Source organism: Anguilla rostrata, chromosome 3 (genome assembly GCF_018555375.3).
Source record: "Anguilla rostrata isolate EN2019 chromosome 3, ASM1855537v3, whole genome shotgun sequence".
Classification (NCBI taxonomy): Eukaryota; Metazoa; Chordata; class Actinopteri; order Anguilliformes; family Anguillidae; genus Anguilla; species Anguilla rostrata.
The window spans coordinates 5,517,943-5,533,305 of record NC_057935.1 but is presented as its reverse complement, the minus strand read 5'-3'; the positions used below and the strand labels follow the sequence as shown (position 1 = coordinate 5,533,305).

Genomic DNA, 15,363 nt, shown 5'->3' with positions numbered 1-15,363 from the left:
TGTGTGCATCTGTGTGCGTGTATGTGTGTGCATGTCATTGTGTGGGGCTGTCTATTTCGTGATTCTGACAAGAGGGCACATGTCAGGGCAGATTTGATTGCTGTTTAATGGAACTGTTGGGTGACAAGGCTGCACAGCTCCGCAATAAACACTCTCGTGCAAAGAAGACCGTTGTCATTATTTCCATTTTTCTTTCATGTGTGATGACCTTTCAGGTCATCATTGTCTGAGATTTGTTTGACTGCATCCTGCTTAAAAAAGTCAAAATATATCAATTGTTATTACAGTGCAGTCATGTGGAGTCTCATGAAGTTTGAAATAGTTTACTTACTTTGGAATAACTTTAGTTGGAAACAGCACCTCAATTGTGCTACAGTTTAATATGTCTGTGTGTGTGTGTGTGTGTGTGTGTGTGTGCAAATGTGTATTTGTGCGTGGGTGTTTGTGTGTGTGTGTGTGTCTGTGTATGTATATGTTTGCATGTGTTTGCGTGCGGTTGTGTGTGTGTGCATGTGCATATAAATATATATGCATGTTTGTGTGTGTGTGCTTGTGTATGAGTGGTTGTGTGTGTGTGTGCGTCTGTGTGTGTGTGCGGTTGTGTGTGTGTGTGTGTGTGGTGTGGTGGTCTGTTGTGTGTGGTGTTTGTGTGTGTGCTCTGTTGCGTGTATGTGAGCATGTGTGTGTGTGTGTCTGTATAGGTGTGTGCGTATGATGTGTGTTGAGTGTGTCGTCTCTATGTGTGTATGCGTGTGTGTGTGTGGCGTCGTGTGTGTGTGTGGTGTGTGGTGTGGAGTGATTGCATGTGTTTATGTGTGCAGTGTCCATGGTGCTGAATTTCACTGCTGTCCCATTCCAGGAGTAGGAGTCAGTGCTGCCCGTAGGTGGATTGTGCCGGGATTCTGCATTCACATGCATTTTCGGTTTTTATCAACTTCTATCATCTGAAAACATGAAAAAAGTGGTCAAAAACAACAACAATAAAAAAAGATCTGTTGTCTTTACTATGAGAGTTTAGAATTGACTAAACTCTAATTAATGGCTGATTATGCTAATGAGTTCAGAACATTGGGCAGCTCACTGGAATGTTCATACTGTGATGTCACAACTGATCTTACATTGTGATTTTGCACCGCAACGAACCAGGTCATGATTTGTTTTCGTTTTTTTTTTTTGTTGTTGTTTTTCAGTTCCTGGACGAATCAAAGTAAGTACATTTTTTATTTTATTGTCTTTTCATCATGTGATACAGTGGCCTACCCCAGCACTGCATCAAAGTCTATTAATGTAAAAGAAACATTAAGATGAGTATTGGGCTACCAATTCATGTCCTGAATGAAATCAAAATGTTTACAATTGTGACATGTTTAGACACCCTTCTGTACAAACCTGGTGGTTTTGTGAAAGTGGGCAATATTGTTCAATAAAGACCATGATTAGAAAGCTTTCAAATGTTTGTTAAAGATTTCTGACAACCATTTGAGCTGAGTTCTCGAAATGTTTTCTCATTCAAAAAGAAATGGTGTATAATCACTGATTATCTCTAGGGCACATGTAGCTCTGACCCCACTGAAGTGACAGAGGAGAATGATAGAGAGAGAGAATGAAAGAGGGAGGTACCAGATGACGTATGTAAGGGGTGCATGCAGAGGACACCACAAAGGCAGAGCTCAGGGGTTTTGTTTTGAGTCAGTGGCCTGAGAGTCAGACTGAGCCACAGAGAGAGAGCTGCACCTCCAGCATTGTGCAAAAAACACCCCTCAGACCAGCCAGCAGGTCTCAGAGCGTGATCTCTAGCGCGCTCTCAAAGGGAAAGAGGTTATAAACAGGAAACAAATACTGTACCAGACTATAATTAATACTGATAATGCCCTGTCCCCAGTCCTCAATGGAATTTAACTTGCTGGGATACTACTCTCTTTGGTCACACACACACACACACACACACACACACACATGCACACACACACATCACACACACACACACACACAGACACACACACACACGCACACACACATGCACACACGCAGGCACCGACTCTCTCTTCTCCCTCACCTATACACTCACATCCTCATAGTCAAACCCGCATAATACCAGGATTGTTTCATATAAATCCATTTTGCTCCACACCTTACTCAGCACATACATTTATGAAGAATGCTGCTTGTCCTGAATGAGTCAAGAACACTTTCATGTCCTGTGTTAGTACAGCTGGTCACATGACCATGGAATGTACCATCAGGGCAGGAAAAGGAGGGGAATGATCGAGGTGCTCTGTGTTTCAATGCATCTGATGATGTTTGTGCAGGAAAAACACTATCACTTTACTTCAGTTTTTTTATGACTTATTGAGTGTATATTTAAATATTTTAATGATGTGCACTTCACTGAGTTTTTATGATATTCAACATTGTAAGCAGTATATAAAAAATTTGAACGGTGCACACAAGCATAACAACATGTCTAAAACAACTTAATCAGACCAATACGGCGTGACTATCAAGAGTTATAGATTGTGACGTTATAATTTATCATCTTCTTAATGTCACATTTAGAAATAATTTAATGACTATGCTGTGCTGCTTCCTATTGGTAAAACTCTGAACAACACACATTATAAAAGACGGTTATGATGACCTTGCTCTGCATTATAATACAACTAAAAAGCAACAGCATAAAACATGTCAATGATAATGAATGTAAAATGGAAAATTGAAAAGCCTTTTTAATTATGGAGAGCGATACTGATCATTTTGTCCCTTCAATTTATGCACTATATTTGGAACCATGTGGACAGATTTTGAGTAGTATTTTTTTTTTGATAGTTAAGTACGCTGTTTTCTAATGGTGTCTCTTCTGGTCTGTTGTAATGGAAAGGTGGTCTGAGGTGTGAGGTGAAGCAATTTGATCGGAGCGTCAGTGTGGTTTCAGCGCTGAGAGAGGGAGGAGCTGCAGGTCAGCCTTCCTGTGCAGCTCTGGTGTGTGTAGAGCTGAATGTATAAGGATGTGAGTGGAAAATAAGTGAACTTCTCCTGTCACCACAACAGAGCAGTTTGAAACAAACAAACACATTTTACTTGTAATGAAAGAGAGAGCCGTGTGCAAAGCTTTCAGAAACAATAAGCAGTGCAATGACCTCATAGCAGGAAGTATATCAGCCAAAGGTATCTGTCCATGTGACCTTTAACCCCTCCCTTTTGTTATTTTAGGGTCATTGTTTAATATTATTCTGTCACAACGAAATACTTTATAGTTGCAAGTCCAGTCTGGGTAAGGGCATTACTCTCTCCTTGTTCTCTAGATCATCTGCCCCTGTGAACACCTGACAGGAATCTCAGCAGGAAATGCAAGTGAGAGCCTGTTCATGCTCTGTCCCTGTACACAGGAAGGAGTGGTCTAAAACGTACAGCACCGGATCAGTTACTGAGAACGCAAGCTGTCGCTGTGCATACAGGAAGTGCTTTGGTTACTGAAGGTACAGGGAGGGCTCTGCTAGCAAGAGGCCTAGCCTTCAGAAAGCATATCCAGCTGTTATGAAGCATGCAGGAGAGTACCTATATTCACAGCGATTTTTTTCCTGGCTAAGCAGTGGCAGACACATACGAGTAGTTGTGCCAGATCCAGCCCTGGTATGGATGAGCAGACATATCTCTACATGCCATCTCCAAAAAAAAACTTGACAGTATTCAGCCACTTTGTATTAGAAATGTATCCCATTTATAGACGCTGATTGTCTGATATATGAATTTATTTGGCAGCCAGTGTACATGTTTTTTTTTGTTTTTTTTTACATGTGCACACAGTTTCATTTTATACAGTTATGGCATGAAGTCATTCAGGATAACATCCTTCCTCAATAATACAGGTCAACGGGCAGTGTGTCACCTGAGAATAGGGACCTGTTCCCTAAGCAGTACACTACACTACTGCCCCAAACCCATTCAACAACACTGAGGACCATTTATCAGATATTGCCAGAGAGTGCACAATTTTTACTTTGTGTATTTGAAAAACAGAGGAATCCAAAAACAAGCACAGCTGTAGGCAAATCCTGTACGTGTTATAAAATTTACAGCCACATAGTATGATGTTCAACAATACTAGCGAGGGAATATTTTGATTATTCTTGTGACGAAGATGGCTTTTATGGAAAGCTTCACTCGCGGTCTCTAAATCTCATATCTGAGTAAACCGTTTCTTTCTCCACTTCCCTCTTGTTCCGCCTCACTTTGGGTTTCTTGGTGGTGAAAGTCAAAGCAGCGTAATTCATTGATTCCTCTTGACTCTAAAAGAAAAAGAAATACACACCACATATGACTACACTTCATTCTGATAATAATGTAACCAGGATATTCACCACAAAAAAGAACTTTATTTTTATTTATTTATTTATTTATTATTTTTTAGATAATTTTACCTGTTTGCTCATCAAGTTTTCTCCGCTCACTTGGTTGTTTGATGCAGCTCCTGTGTCAGTAAAAGGAAAATGTAAACTGCTGGTGGTTTTCAAAAACAAATTACTCAATTCATGCACTGGTCTTTAAAGGTAAGAAAGCTTCTATTTCTTATTAATATTACTATTACTATTACTGTTACTATTTACAATAATATTCATAGCAGCACTTCTGGTAGTAGTATTTCATATAGTCAATTATATTCACCACAGTAGTACGGTAAGTTGCTGCTCCCAGGAGGAGTATATCTAAGGAGTGTATTGATTATATAATCACCAGGGAATCAGGATAGGCTTCAATGGAGATTACATATCACTTGAAAAGTATTTTAGTTTGTTTGGATGGCAGTTAATTCTGCTCATTCTGAGCTCAATTTTATTGACGTTTGCTTAAGAATATTTTTTTCATAATCTTGGGGTTGTTACACCATAGCTATAATGTCTATAATTTGGTTAGTGCCAGCTGGTACCAGAAAAAAAAAAAAACTGAAATACTTTAACCAATATATAACATTGAATCACTATCAGAATGTCAAGTGTCATAAATTGAAGAGACGTTTGGCTTGCTTTTACCTGTGATATGTGTAAAAGTAGTGAGAAGACGGTCATCAGCACCCATGGAGCAACTTTATGTCATATTATAAAACTGATTTTGCTTTAGAGAACTGTACAGGGACTGTATGTGAATATTTCTGCATGCTACTTATGAAATGGCCTTTCATGAAGATGACAAAATTGTTGTCAAATTTTGAAAGCCAACTACTTTACAGAAAACACTTTACACATTTTCACAGATTACTTTTATTTTTGTTTAGACTCTGCACCCTTTAAGGAGTTTTTTTATGACCATGCATGTTTCATACTAGTCCGATTTTATTTAACAAAAGATTTATTGAAAAAATGTTGTAAATAATAATCATGACATATACCACACATTGATATCTTTGTCTCTTACCTTTGCAATTTTCACAGCTTTTTCTCCTCTTCAGAGTGAGGACAATATTTAAGATCACGCTCAACGTCAAAGCTCCCGCCAAGCAATAAAGAAGAAGACGTTCATTCCCTGACATTTTAAAAGCAAGATTTAGTAAACACCCTGCATGAAAAATATTAATAAGAGCATAGAAAGACAACAACAGAGTAACTTGTCTAAAAACTAATCTGCATGAGAATAACAATGAGGGATGTATAACAATGAACAACTTACAATATAGAAATTAATTAAAACATGTTAAACAGTAATCCAATAATTTCAGATGAAATATGTTCTACTGGTTGCAATGACTTAATACAACATTTGTCCTTTGCCTCACAAAAAAACATTACATAAAAAAATGCATGAATCTTTTAAAAACTGAGACAATGCTTTTACTATGTGATTGATTTGTTTCCTTACCCTCAACATTCAGCTTGGTTCCGTTCCCAAACAGGATCTCCCCACAGGTGGCCACAGCACAGTAGTAAGTCCCAGCATCAGAGGGGCTGAGGTTCCTCTTGGGGAAGTTGTAGGTACAGTTTTGTGAGGGAGACACAGCCCCAGAGCTCCTCTGGCACTCATCACTCCTGTTTCCATGGGTGTAAATGATTCCTGGAGGGGACTCTCCTGAGCCCTGTCTGAACCAGTACACACTGTGTTCTCCTGCACAGGTCTCAGTGCGTACTGTACACTGCAGAGTCACAGAGTCTCCTGGCTGCACTGACTGAGACTTGGGCTGCAGTACTATTGCCCTGCTGTGTGACTCTGAACCTGAAAAATTTGAACAATTAAAAAAATTAACAGAATAAATGCTTTGACTCAATCATTAGATATGTGTGTGGCTGCAATTATTGTCATTATTCTTTATAAACACAGTTTTGACTTAAGGTCGTGGCTGAACTTCCCAATCTGGATCGGTGACAAATGCGTGAGAAACTGTCTATTTGTGATGTTGTATTAATGACTTTAGAAAAATAATAATGCAAATTTACAGTGTTTGGCTTAACATGCATTATCTTAAACAACAACATAGCTCAATATTTCTTAACATAACACTGAACCAATACATGAACACACAAAATAGTTTGGCTAACCCTACCCTAAAAGAAAGATCTGCTTTCCTAGAATAATTTAAATTCACTTTTTTAAAAGCAAATGCCAAATGTTTATTTATGATAAACTATTGATCAGGTGTGTGAATCAAAGAACACTTTTTTCAATATTTCACTGCTATTCTGTCAGTGAGCAGAATATATTGTTGAAAGCCTGTACATTAAAAAAACAAGTGTAAAGCATCAACTAAGGTTCATATTTACCTTTCACCATCACCATTAAAGTGGTTCCATTTCCAAAGCTGATTTCACTGTAAAGTCTAACAGTGCAGTAGTATGTTGCTGAATCCGATGGCTCCATTTGTGACACAGTCAGGTTAAAGCTCCCCATTGCTGCTTTAGCACTGAGGCGTTTACTGTTTTTAAACTCATTAAAAAATGTAGGATCTGATTGATAGTAAATGTGTACTACAATGAGCTGAGGCTTCAGTCCAAGAGGCTGCTTAAACCAGCTGATATCAAGCCGTTCCTGTGCAGTATAGAAACATGGGAGAGTCACAGTGTCTCCAAGCTGAGCTTTCACCAGCGCGTCAGGCTGAAATATATTCGCAAGCAGACCATCTGGAATACAACACAAAGCAATATTTCAACTCAAACAACAATGTGAAATATGCAATATAAAAAACCCAGCAATCTCTGTATAAATAATTCTATACAGTCCTAGTGTAAAGTTATTCTTGGCTGAAAGTGAATAATAATTACAAACTTACAGACTTTGCTGAAAAGCACAAGAACAGCATAGAGTGGTGGCATCACTGTATCTGAACTCTCCTCTTCTGGAGGCTCTCCTCTGGCTGAGACCCTGTTTGTCCTCTGCGCTGTAAAACTCAAACTGTACAGATAAGAGGAGGACTTGAGGTGATAATTTCCAGCGATTCACTGAACAGTAGGAGGGCACATGTCAGGGACAGATTTGATTGGCTGTTCAATAAGGCAAATTATTGGGTGCACAAGAGTGGTGCAAGCATCCGCTGATAAACACCCTCAGTGCAAAAAAAGAACAATGTTCAGTGTCATTATTTCCATCCTGCTTAATAAAGGTCAAATAATAATTCAGTTGTTATTTACAGTGCAATAATGTGGAAGTCTTCATAAAGTTTTAAATAGCTTACTTTAAGAATAACTTTAGATTGAAAACGGCACCTCAATTCGTACTAATATTTGTGTGTGTGTGTGTGTGCATGGGTGTGCGTGGGTGTATGTGTGTGTGTGTGCGTGTGTGTGCGCATGTATGTGTGTGTGCGCGCATGTATGTGTGTGTGCATGGAGGGGTATGTGTCTGTGTGTTTGTGTGGAGTGTGTGTGTGTGTGTGTGTAGGTGTGTGTGCGTGGGTGTATATGTGTGTGTGTGTGTGTGCGTGTTGGTGCGCATGTATTTGTGTGCGCATGGAGGTGCATGTGCAGTGGTGGACAAAGTACACAACTCCATTACTTGAGTAAAAGTATAGATACCCCTGGTCAAATATTACTCCACTACAAGTGAAAGTTGTTCAGTCAAATTTTTACTTGAGTTAAAGTACTGGAGTACTTACTTACTTAAGTATTCAGAAGTACATTTTCTTTTTAATGCCAACGCACTGTCCTCCTTTATCCATCTTTCTCAAACTGGTGAGGTGCAAAACTTTCCTTAAAACTAATCATTGATCTCAAACTGTTTTAATTAATTATCAGTGATTAACAAGCATGCAAACATCTGACTAATCAATTGGAAAGGGACATAGCTTCTTCGCATTGTCTTAGGGAGATTAAATGATAAATGGGATTTAGAAAAATCCGTTTTAATCACTAAGCAGTGGATTCTCATTGAGTATCAATACAATTAATCCACAAAATAGGCTAGGCCTACTCAATACTATCATATATAGCCAGCTCTCCCCCAAATAGGCAGTTCTAGCGAGTAGCCTAGGCCTTATAGCCTACATTTATTTTCATTTGCAGTACAAAATCGTGCACATTTTGTTTGGCATGGCAAATATCTGCAATGCGTAGATTGTAAACAAAATTGAAGTGCAGGTTTTATTTTTGCTGGGTTATTCTGAAAACTAACACGGTAGATAACAGACTGGTGTATCTTGTTTGTTAAGTGTAGACCACTGGGCGATTAAAACGGATTTTTAACGGATACATATAATTTATGATTTAATCCCTGAAACACGGTATGAAGACGCTGTATGTTAGGCTACTTGCCATTTGATTAATCCGATCGTTGGCATGCTTTTGATTATAAAGGAAAATTACTAATGAAAACAGGTTGAGATCAATGATTAGTTTAAAGGAAAGTTTTGTGCCCCACCGATTTTCCGCTCACCAGTCGCCGCTGAATAAAACGTTATGTATGTCTATATGGTTGTGCGTGTGTGTGTGTGTGTTTATGTGCAGTGTCCATGGTGCTGAATTGCTCTGCTGTCCCATTCCAGGAGTAGGAGTCAGTGCTGCTCGTAGGTGGATTGGGCCGGGATCTGCATTCACATGCATTTTTGGTATTTTTCAACTTCTATCATTCGCAAACATGAAAAAGTGGTCAAAAACAATAACAACAATAAAAAAGATCTGTTGTCTTTACTATGAGAGCCACCCAAAAGTTTAGAATGGCTGATTATGCTAATGAGTTCAGAACATTGGGCGGCTCACTGGAATGTTCACACTGTGATGTCACACCTGATCTTATATTGTGATTTTGCACAGCACCGAAACCAGGTTCCTTTTAACTTCTTGAATAACTGCAATCAGCACTTTTGTTTAAAAAGCTAAGCTGTGCATCTTGTGGTGCCAGGAAGGGTGATGGTGTGCTGTCCCTCCAGCACCCAGGTATTCCATAAACCTGGGAGAGCTGCAGCACCATGGACAGCACCAGCCCTTCTCACAGGCAGGGGGGCAGGTGTGGCTCATTGTAATTAGGCCAGCTGCTCCCCATTGCCTTTTCCCTGGGCCTTATGAAAGGGCCTTTCTCACAGGTGTAAGGATTCTTTCTCATTTCTTGTGAAAGGTTGTGTGTGAGGGTTTGTTTGTAGTGGTTTGTAGTTTGTTTTTTTTTTTGCCTCTGCAGGATTGTTGGTTCCAGTTTATTCAATTTTTTAATTAAGTATTTTCAGTTCTTTTACAGTTTGTGGTCTAATGAAAGACAATGTATATTTTTGACTTTAGGGGGAAGGGGGATGCCAGGTACCATATGAAATGGGTGCATGCAGTGGAAAACACAAAGGCAGAGCACAGGGGTTTTGTTTTGAGTCAGCAGCCTGAGAGTCGGACCAAACCACAGAGAGAGCTGCGCCTCCAGCATTGTGCAAAAACCCCCTCAGACCAGCAGGCAGGCCTCAGAGCGTTATCTCTAGCACGCTCTCGTATGAAAAGAGGTTATAAACAGGAAACAAACACATTAACGGACTATAATTAATATTGCTCTGTCTCTGCCCCCAGTACCCTATAGAACCTAACTTGCAGAGATACTACTCTTTGGTGACATACACACACACACACACGCGCAGGCACACACTCTCTCTTCCCCCTCACCTATGCACTCACATCCTGTTAGTCAAACCCCCCCATGATACAATGATAGATTCATGTGAGTCCATTCTGCTGCACACTTTACTCAGCACATTGATTTATTAAGAATTCTGCATGACCTGAATGTGTCAGCTGGTCACATGACCATGGAACGTACCATCAGGGCAGGGATAGGAGGGGAATGATCAAGATTCTGTGTGATCATATCATTTCAGTATTTTCTTAATTGTTTATGACTTATTGAGTGTATATTTAAATCATTTAATGATGTGCACTTCACTGAGCATTTTATGTATGATATTCAACATTGCAAGCAGGACACCAAAAATTTGAAAGGTGCACACAAGCTGATGAACATGTCTAAAACAACATGATCAGACCAATACGGCATGACGCTTAAAAACTTTGGGTTGTAGTGTCATAAATTATCATCATCAAAATGTCACATTCATAAATAATGTAATGACTATGCTGTGCTGCTACCTACTGGTTAAACTCTGTACTACACACTTTATAATATAAGTTTATGATGACCTTGTTGTGCATCATATACTGCAACTAAGAGGCAACAGCATAAAACATGTGAATGATAATGCAAGTAAAATAGCTGCATGTAGAATTAATAGATATCTTTAATTATAGAGAGCAATACTGACCTTTTGTTCCTGCAATTTATGTGCTATATTTGGAATCATGGGGACAAATTTAAAATCAGCATTTTTTCTGTATTTCTGTACACTGTTTTCTAATGCTGACTCTTTGGGTCTGTTGTAATGGAAAGTTGGTCTGAGGTGTGAAGTTGATCAGAGTTTCAGCGCTGAGAGAGGGAGGTGTGAAGACGGCTCTGTGCAGCAGGTCAGTCTTCATGTGCCAGTCTTCCTGATCTATGTAACGCTAAATATATAAGGCTGTGAGTGGAAAATGTGAGTGAACTTCCCCTGTCACCATCACAGAGCAAAACGACAAAATGACATTTGTATTAGGGCCTCCTTCAATTATTTAATTACCGTTATATCATTAGCATTGATGTTCAACTGTCAAAACAAAACACTTTACAGTAGCAAGTTCAGTCTGGGTAAGGACATTACTCTCTCCTTGTTCTCTAGATTATTGATCCCTGTGAACACCTGACAGGCAGGAAGTGCATGAACGTGAGAGAGTCCATTATTGTTCCGTTACAGGAAATAACTATTTAAAGAAAAGAACACCTTGCTAACTATTAAACGTGGGGGTGGATCTATTACGCTTTGGGGTTGTGTGGTAACAAGTGGCCCCAGGAAATATTGTGTGGGAGGAAAGAAGAATGGATTCAACTAAATAACAAAACCATAGAAGCCAATGTCACAGAGTCAGTGAAGAAACTGTGGCTGAGTAGAGATATTTTGGCTTGGCAATGATCCAAAAATTTCTCAAATTAATCACAATTTACTTCAACGAATGAAAGATGAAAGTTTTGGAAATGCCTCCCTGTAATCTCTTAAATGACTGTAACCTTAGGGTTGTAACTAGGTAGTTGTTTCGTAGGTGACTTAGTTAATGCACCTGTCTTAACTACTGCTTGTATTTTGGCATAGAATGCGTTGTTTCTGTTTCTTGTTTGTGTTAGTGTTAATCAGTTTAACCTTTAGGGTCCAAGTTGAACTATGCGGTTGTTCCCTGCACTTGGACTGGTACTTCTCTCTAGGGTTTTCGTCATACTTGTTCCTGGTTATGGTTATACACTTTGTTGTGCGTCGCTCTGGATAAGAGCGTCTGCCAAATGCCTGTAATGTAATGTAATGCCTTCAAAGTTAGATTTGGATGTGAATGAAAATCCGTGGGGAGACCTCAAACGGGCAGTGAATTTGAGACGTAAGAATATTTCTGAGCAAGAAGAATTCTGCCAACGAGCGGGGAATTCCTAACGCAAGAACAAAAGACTGTGAACTGGCAGGAAGGAATATTTGGAGGCTGTGATTTCCGAGGTGTAACTAAGTACTAGCAGGGTGCTGAAGCCTTTGCATGTGCCAAATTTCTGTGAATGCAGAAAATTAAAAGTAATTCTGCGTTAAAATTTTACAGAAATGTCAATGTACGAAAAGTTGGTGGGACAGAATTTGACCTTTCATAGAGTGTCTTGCGCAATTTCGCATGTGTGCACAGTTTGATTTTATAAAGCTAGATATATACTGAAATCATTCGGGTTAACAGTCTTGCTCAAGGGCAATGCATCACCTGAGAATTGGGTTACGCGTCCTGTTCCCTAACCATTGTACTACACTGCTGCCCCAAACAAAGCAAGGTTTAGCAACAGTGAGCACCATTTAACTGAAACTGTCCAGCCAGACAGACACATCTGTGTACAATTTTTTTAAGTTTTAAGTTTATTTTATAAACAGCAGAACTTAAGAACAAGCACAACTCAAAGAGGTCCTTAGTTTAAAACAAGGCAAATCCCGTCATTTTCAGCCACATATTATAATGTTTACCAGTTCTGGTGAGGAAATGTTTGATAAACAGTGATTATTCTTGTGATGAAGATTAATTTTCACGGAAAGCTTCACTCGCGGTCTCTAAATCTCATATCTGAGTAAACCGTTTCTTTCTCCACTTCCCTCTTGTTCCGCCTCACTTTGGGTTTCTTGGTGGTGAAAGTCAAAGCAGCGTAATTCATTGATTCCTCTTGACCCTAAAAGGAAAAGCATTACACACCACATAGGATCACACTTCATTCTGATTATCATTTCACCAGGATATTCACCACTGAGTTAGTTGTCTTAGAAATGTATTTTACCACATAAAATTCGTACCTGTTTGTTTGACAAGTCTTCTCTGGACATTTGGTTGTTTGATGAAGACCCTGTTTGAGTAAAATTGAAATGTAAATCACTGGTGGCTGGTTCACAATCAAATAAGAAAGCTATTCTTTTATTTTTTTATATATTTATTATTATTATTATTATTATTATATATTATTTTTATAATAATATAAATAATTCAGTAATAGCTGTAGTGGTAGTACTGTTTTTCACACAGTAAATTATATTCACCACAGTAAGACTTGCCATAAGTTGTCATTCTAACAAGAAGTACAGCACTGTATATCTGAGGAGTACGTCTATTATATAATCGCCAGGGAAGCGGGGCTTCAATGAAGATTAAATTTCACCTGAAATATATTTCAATTTTTTGGAGGCCAGAAAATTCTGCCTTACTCTGGACAATTTTTACTGCCTTTTGCTTGTGACCAATTTCATTTTCATAATTCAGGGTTCGTCACATCACAGCTGTAGTGTCTATAATTTACTTAGTGCTAGCTGGGTACCAAACACAAATACATAAAAGCTACAGTACAACCAATGTAATATAATTTTAGGGTCAATATTAGAAGCTACAATGTTATAAAATCAAGTGAGATTGGGCTTTATTTTTGCATATGATCTGTGTACATAAGTTACAGAAAACTAGTAATGGGAGTCATCTGATTATCTGCACTAATGGAGAAACAACCTGATGATGTTTAATAGGGTCTGTAAAGAATTATTACTGCATGCTATTTAGAAAATGGTTTTACATGCACATGACAGATTTCTCAAATTTTGGAAGGAAATATTTTACGTGAACACAATGTATTATCAAAGTTCACGTTTTTCTTTGACTCCACACTCTTTAAGAAAATGTATATATTTTGTGGTCTTATGTGTTACATACTAGTTGGATTTGAGCGCAGATAAATTGAACAAATACATTGACACATTCCACACATGGATAACTTGTTCTCTTACCTTTGCAGTTCTCACTGCATTTTCTCGTTTTCAGGGCGAGGACAATATTTAGAATCACGCTCAACGTCAAAGCTCCCGCCAAGCAGAAAAGAGGAAGTCGTTCATTCCCTGACATTTTAAAAGCATGATTTAGTAAACACCCTGCATGAGTATTATTAATAAGAGCATATGAAGACATTGATAGGGGCACAAAAAACTGATCGGCATGAGAATAAAAATGGTTGATAATAAACAACTTGCCAAATAAAAATTAATTAGCAGATGTGACATAATTATCCAATTATACCAGACGAAGTCTGTATGTTCTACTGGTTAATAAGATAAGATAGATATACTTTATTGAACCCCGTGGGGTAATTTTATTTAATTTTTGATATGATTAAATACATAATTTAGCCATCGCCTTGCAAAAATAAAAAGGCGACTGACTGTGAGATTTTTTGCTTACGCTCAAAGTCCAGCTTGGTCCCATTCCCAAACAGGATCTCCCCACAGGTGGCCACAGCACAGTAGTAAGTCCCAGCATCAGAGGGGCTCAGGTTCCTCTTGGGGAAGTTGTAGACACAGCTCTGTGTGGGAGACACAGCCCCAGAGCTCCTCTGGCACTCATGACTCCTGGTTCCATGGGTGTAAATGATTCCTGGAGGGGACTCTCCTGAGCCCTGTCTGAACCAGTACACACTGTGTTCTCCTGCACAGGTCTCAGTGTGTACTGTACACTGCAGAGTTACAGAGTCTCCAGAATGCACTGACTCAGACTCGGGCTGCTGCAGTACTACTGTCCTGTCGTGTGACTCTGACCCTGAAGAATTCAGTTCAATAATTAAAATTATAACAGGATACATGCTTGAATTCAATCATTATTTTAGTATTTCTGTAATTCAAAAGCATATGCAGGGTTTTCTTTTTACAACACTATTTTAAATCTGGTTTTGTCATTCCAAACTAGCAATTAGCTTAGTAAAGAAAAAATAAAGAAATAAAGAAAATGTCTATTATGTCTTTTGTTCAATGAGTTTAGAAAATAATAATGCAATTTACTTTTGTGAAATACAGTATCTCCAGTAATAACAAATGTTATCACCTCAATTTCTTAATGCTTAGAGTTTTAGTGGCCCTACAAAAAAAGATCTGCTTTCTTAAGATATTTTCAAATTTTAAATCACCTTCAAAATCCTGTACAAGAAAAACGAAGTATAAGACGTGGACTGAAGGTTCATATTTACCCAGGACCATTAATGTAGTGCCTTCTCCAAAGCTGATATCCTTGTAGAGCACAGTAGCGCAGTAGTATGTGGCTGAATCCGACGGCTCTACTTGTGACACAGTCAGGTTCGAGGTCCCCTTTGCTGCTTTAGCACTGAGGCGCGTACTGTTTATAAAATCATTGAAATCTATAGTATAAGGTTCAGAATTTTTTATCATTAACAATTGCTCAGGCTTCTGTCCAAGAGGCTGCTTAAGCCATCTGTACCAGTGCTCATCATCTTTAGCATAGAAACATGGGAGAGTCACACTGTCTCCAGCTGAGCTGTCACCAGCACATCAGG

General features: G+C 38.7%; 2 protein-coding genes across 3 annotated transcripts; both read right to left on the bottom strand.

The window, feature by feature from the left end:
• Positions 1-3,987: 3,987 nt before the first annotated feature.
• LOC135249952 (CXADR-like membrane protein) lies at positions 3,988-7,388 on the bottom strand. Of its 2 annotated transcripts, XM_064325687.1 has the most exons (6): positions 7,253-7,388; positions 6,747-7,103; positions 5,851-6,201; positions 5,410-5,517; positions 4,419-4,468; positions 3,988-4,286 (listed from the first exon to the last, which is right to left on the bottom strand). In XM_064325687.1, exons 1-6 carry the CDS (start codon positions 7,293-7,295, stop codon positions 4,158-4,160), a joined length of 1,038 nt encoding a protein of 345 aa, XP_064181757.1. In that variant the 5' UTR covers positions 7,296-7,388; the 3' UTR covers positions 3,988-4,157. The 2 variants fall into 2 exon arrangements, with proteins under 2 accessions (XP_064181757.1, XP_064181759.1); XM_064325689.1 differs by lacking the exon at positions 5,410-5,517.
• Positions 7,389-12,492: 5,104 nt separating this feature from the next.
• Positions 12,493-15,363, bottom strand: LOC135249960 (immunoglobulin superfamily member 3-like). Its single transcript, XM_064325699.1, has 5 exons — positions 15,040-15,363; positions 14,262-14,615; positions 13,814-13,921; positions 12,839-12,888; positions 12,493-12,717 (listed from the first exon to the last, which is right to left on the bottom strand). The coding sequence occupies exons 1-5, from the start codon at positions 15,236-15,238 to the stop codon at positions 12,589-12,591; spliced, it is 840 nt and encodes a 279-aa protein (XP_064181769.1). The 5' UTR covers positions 15,239-15,363; the 3' UTR covers positions 12,493-12,588.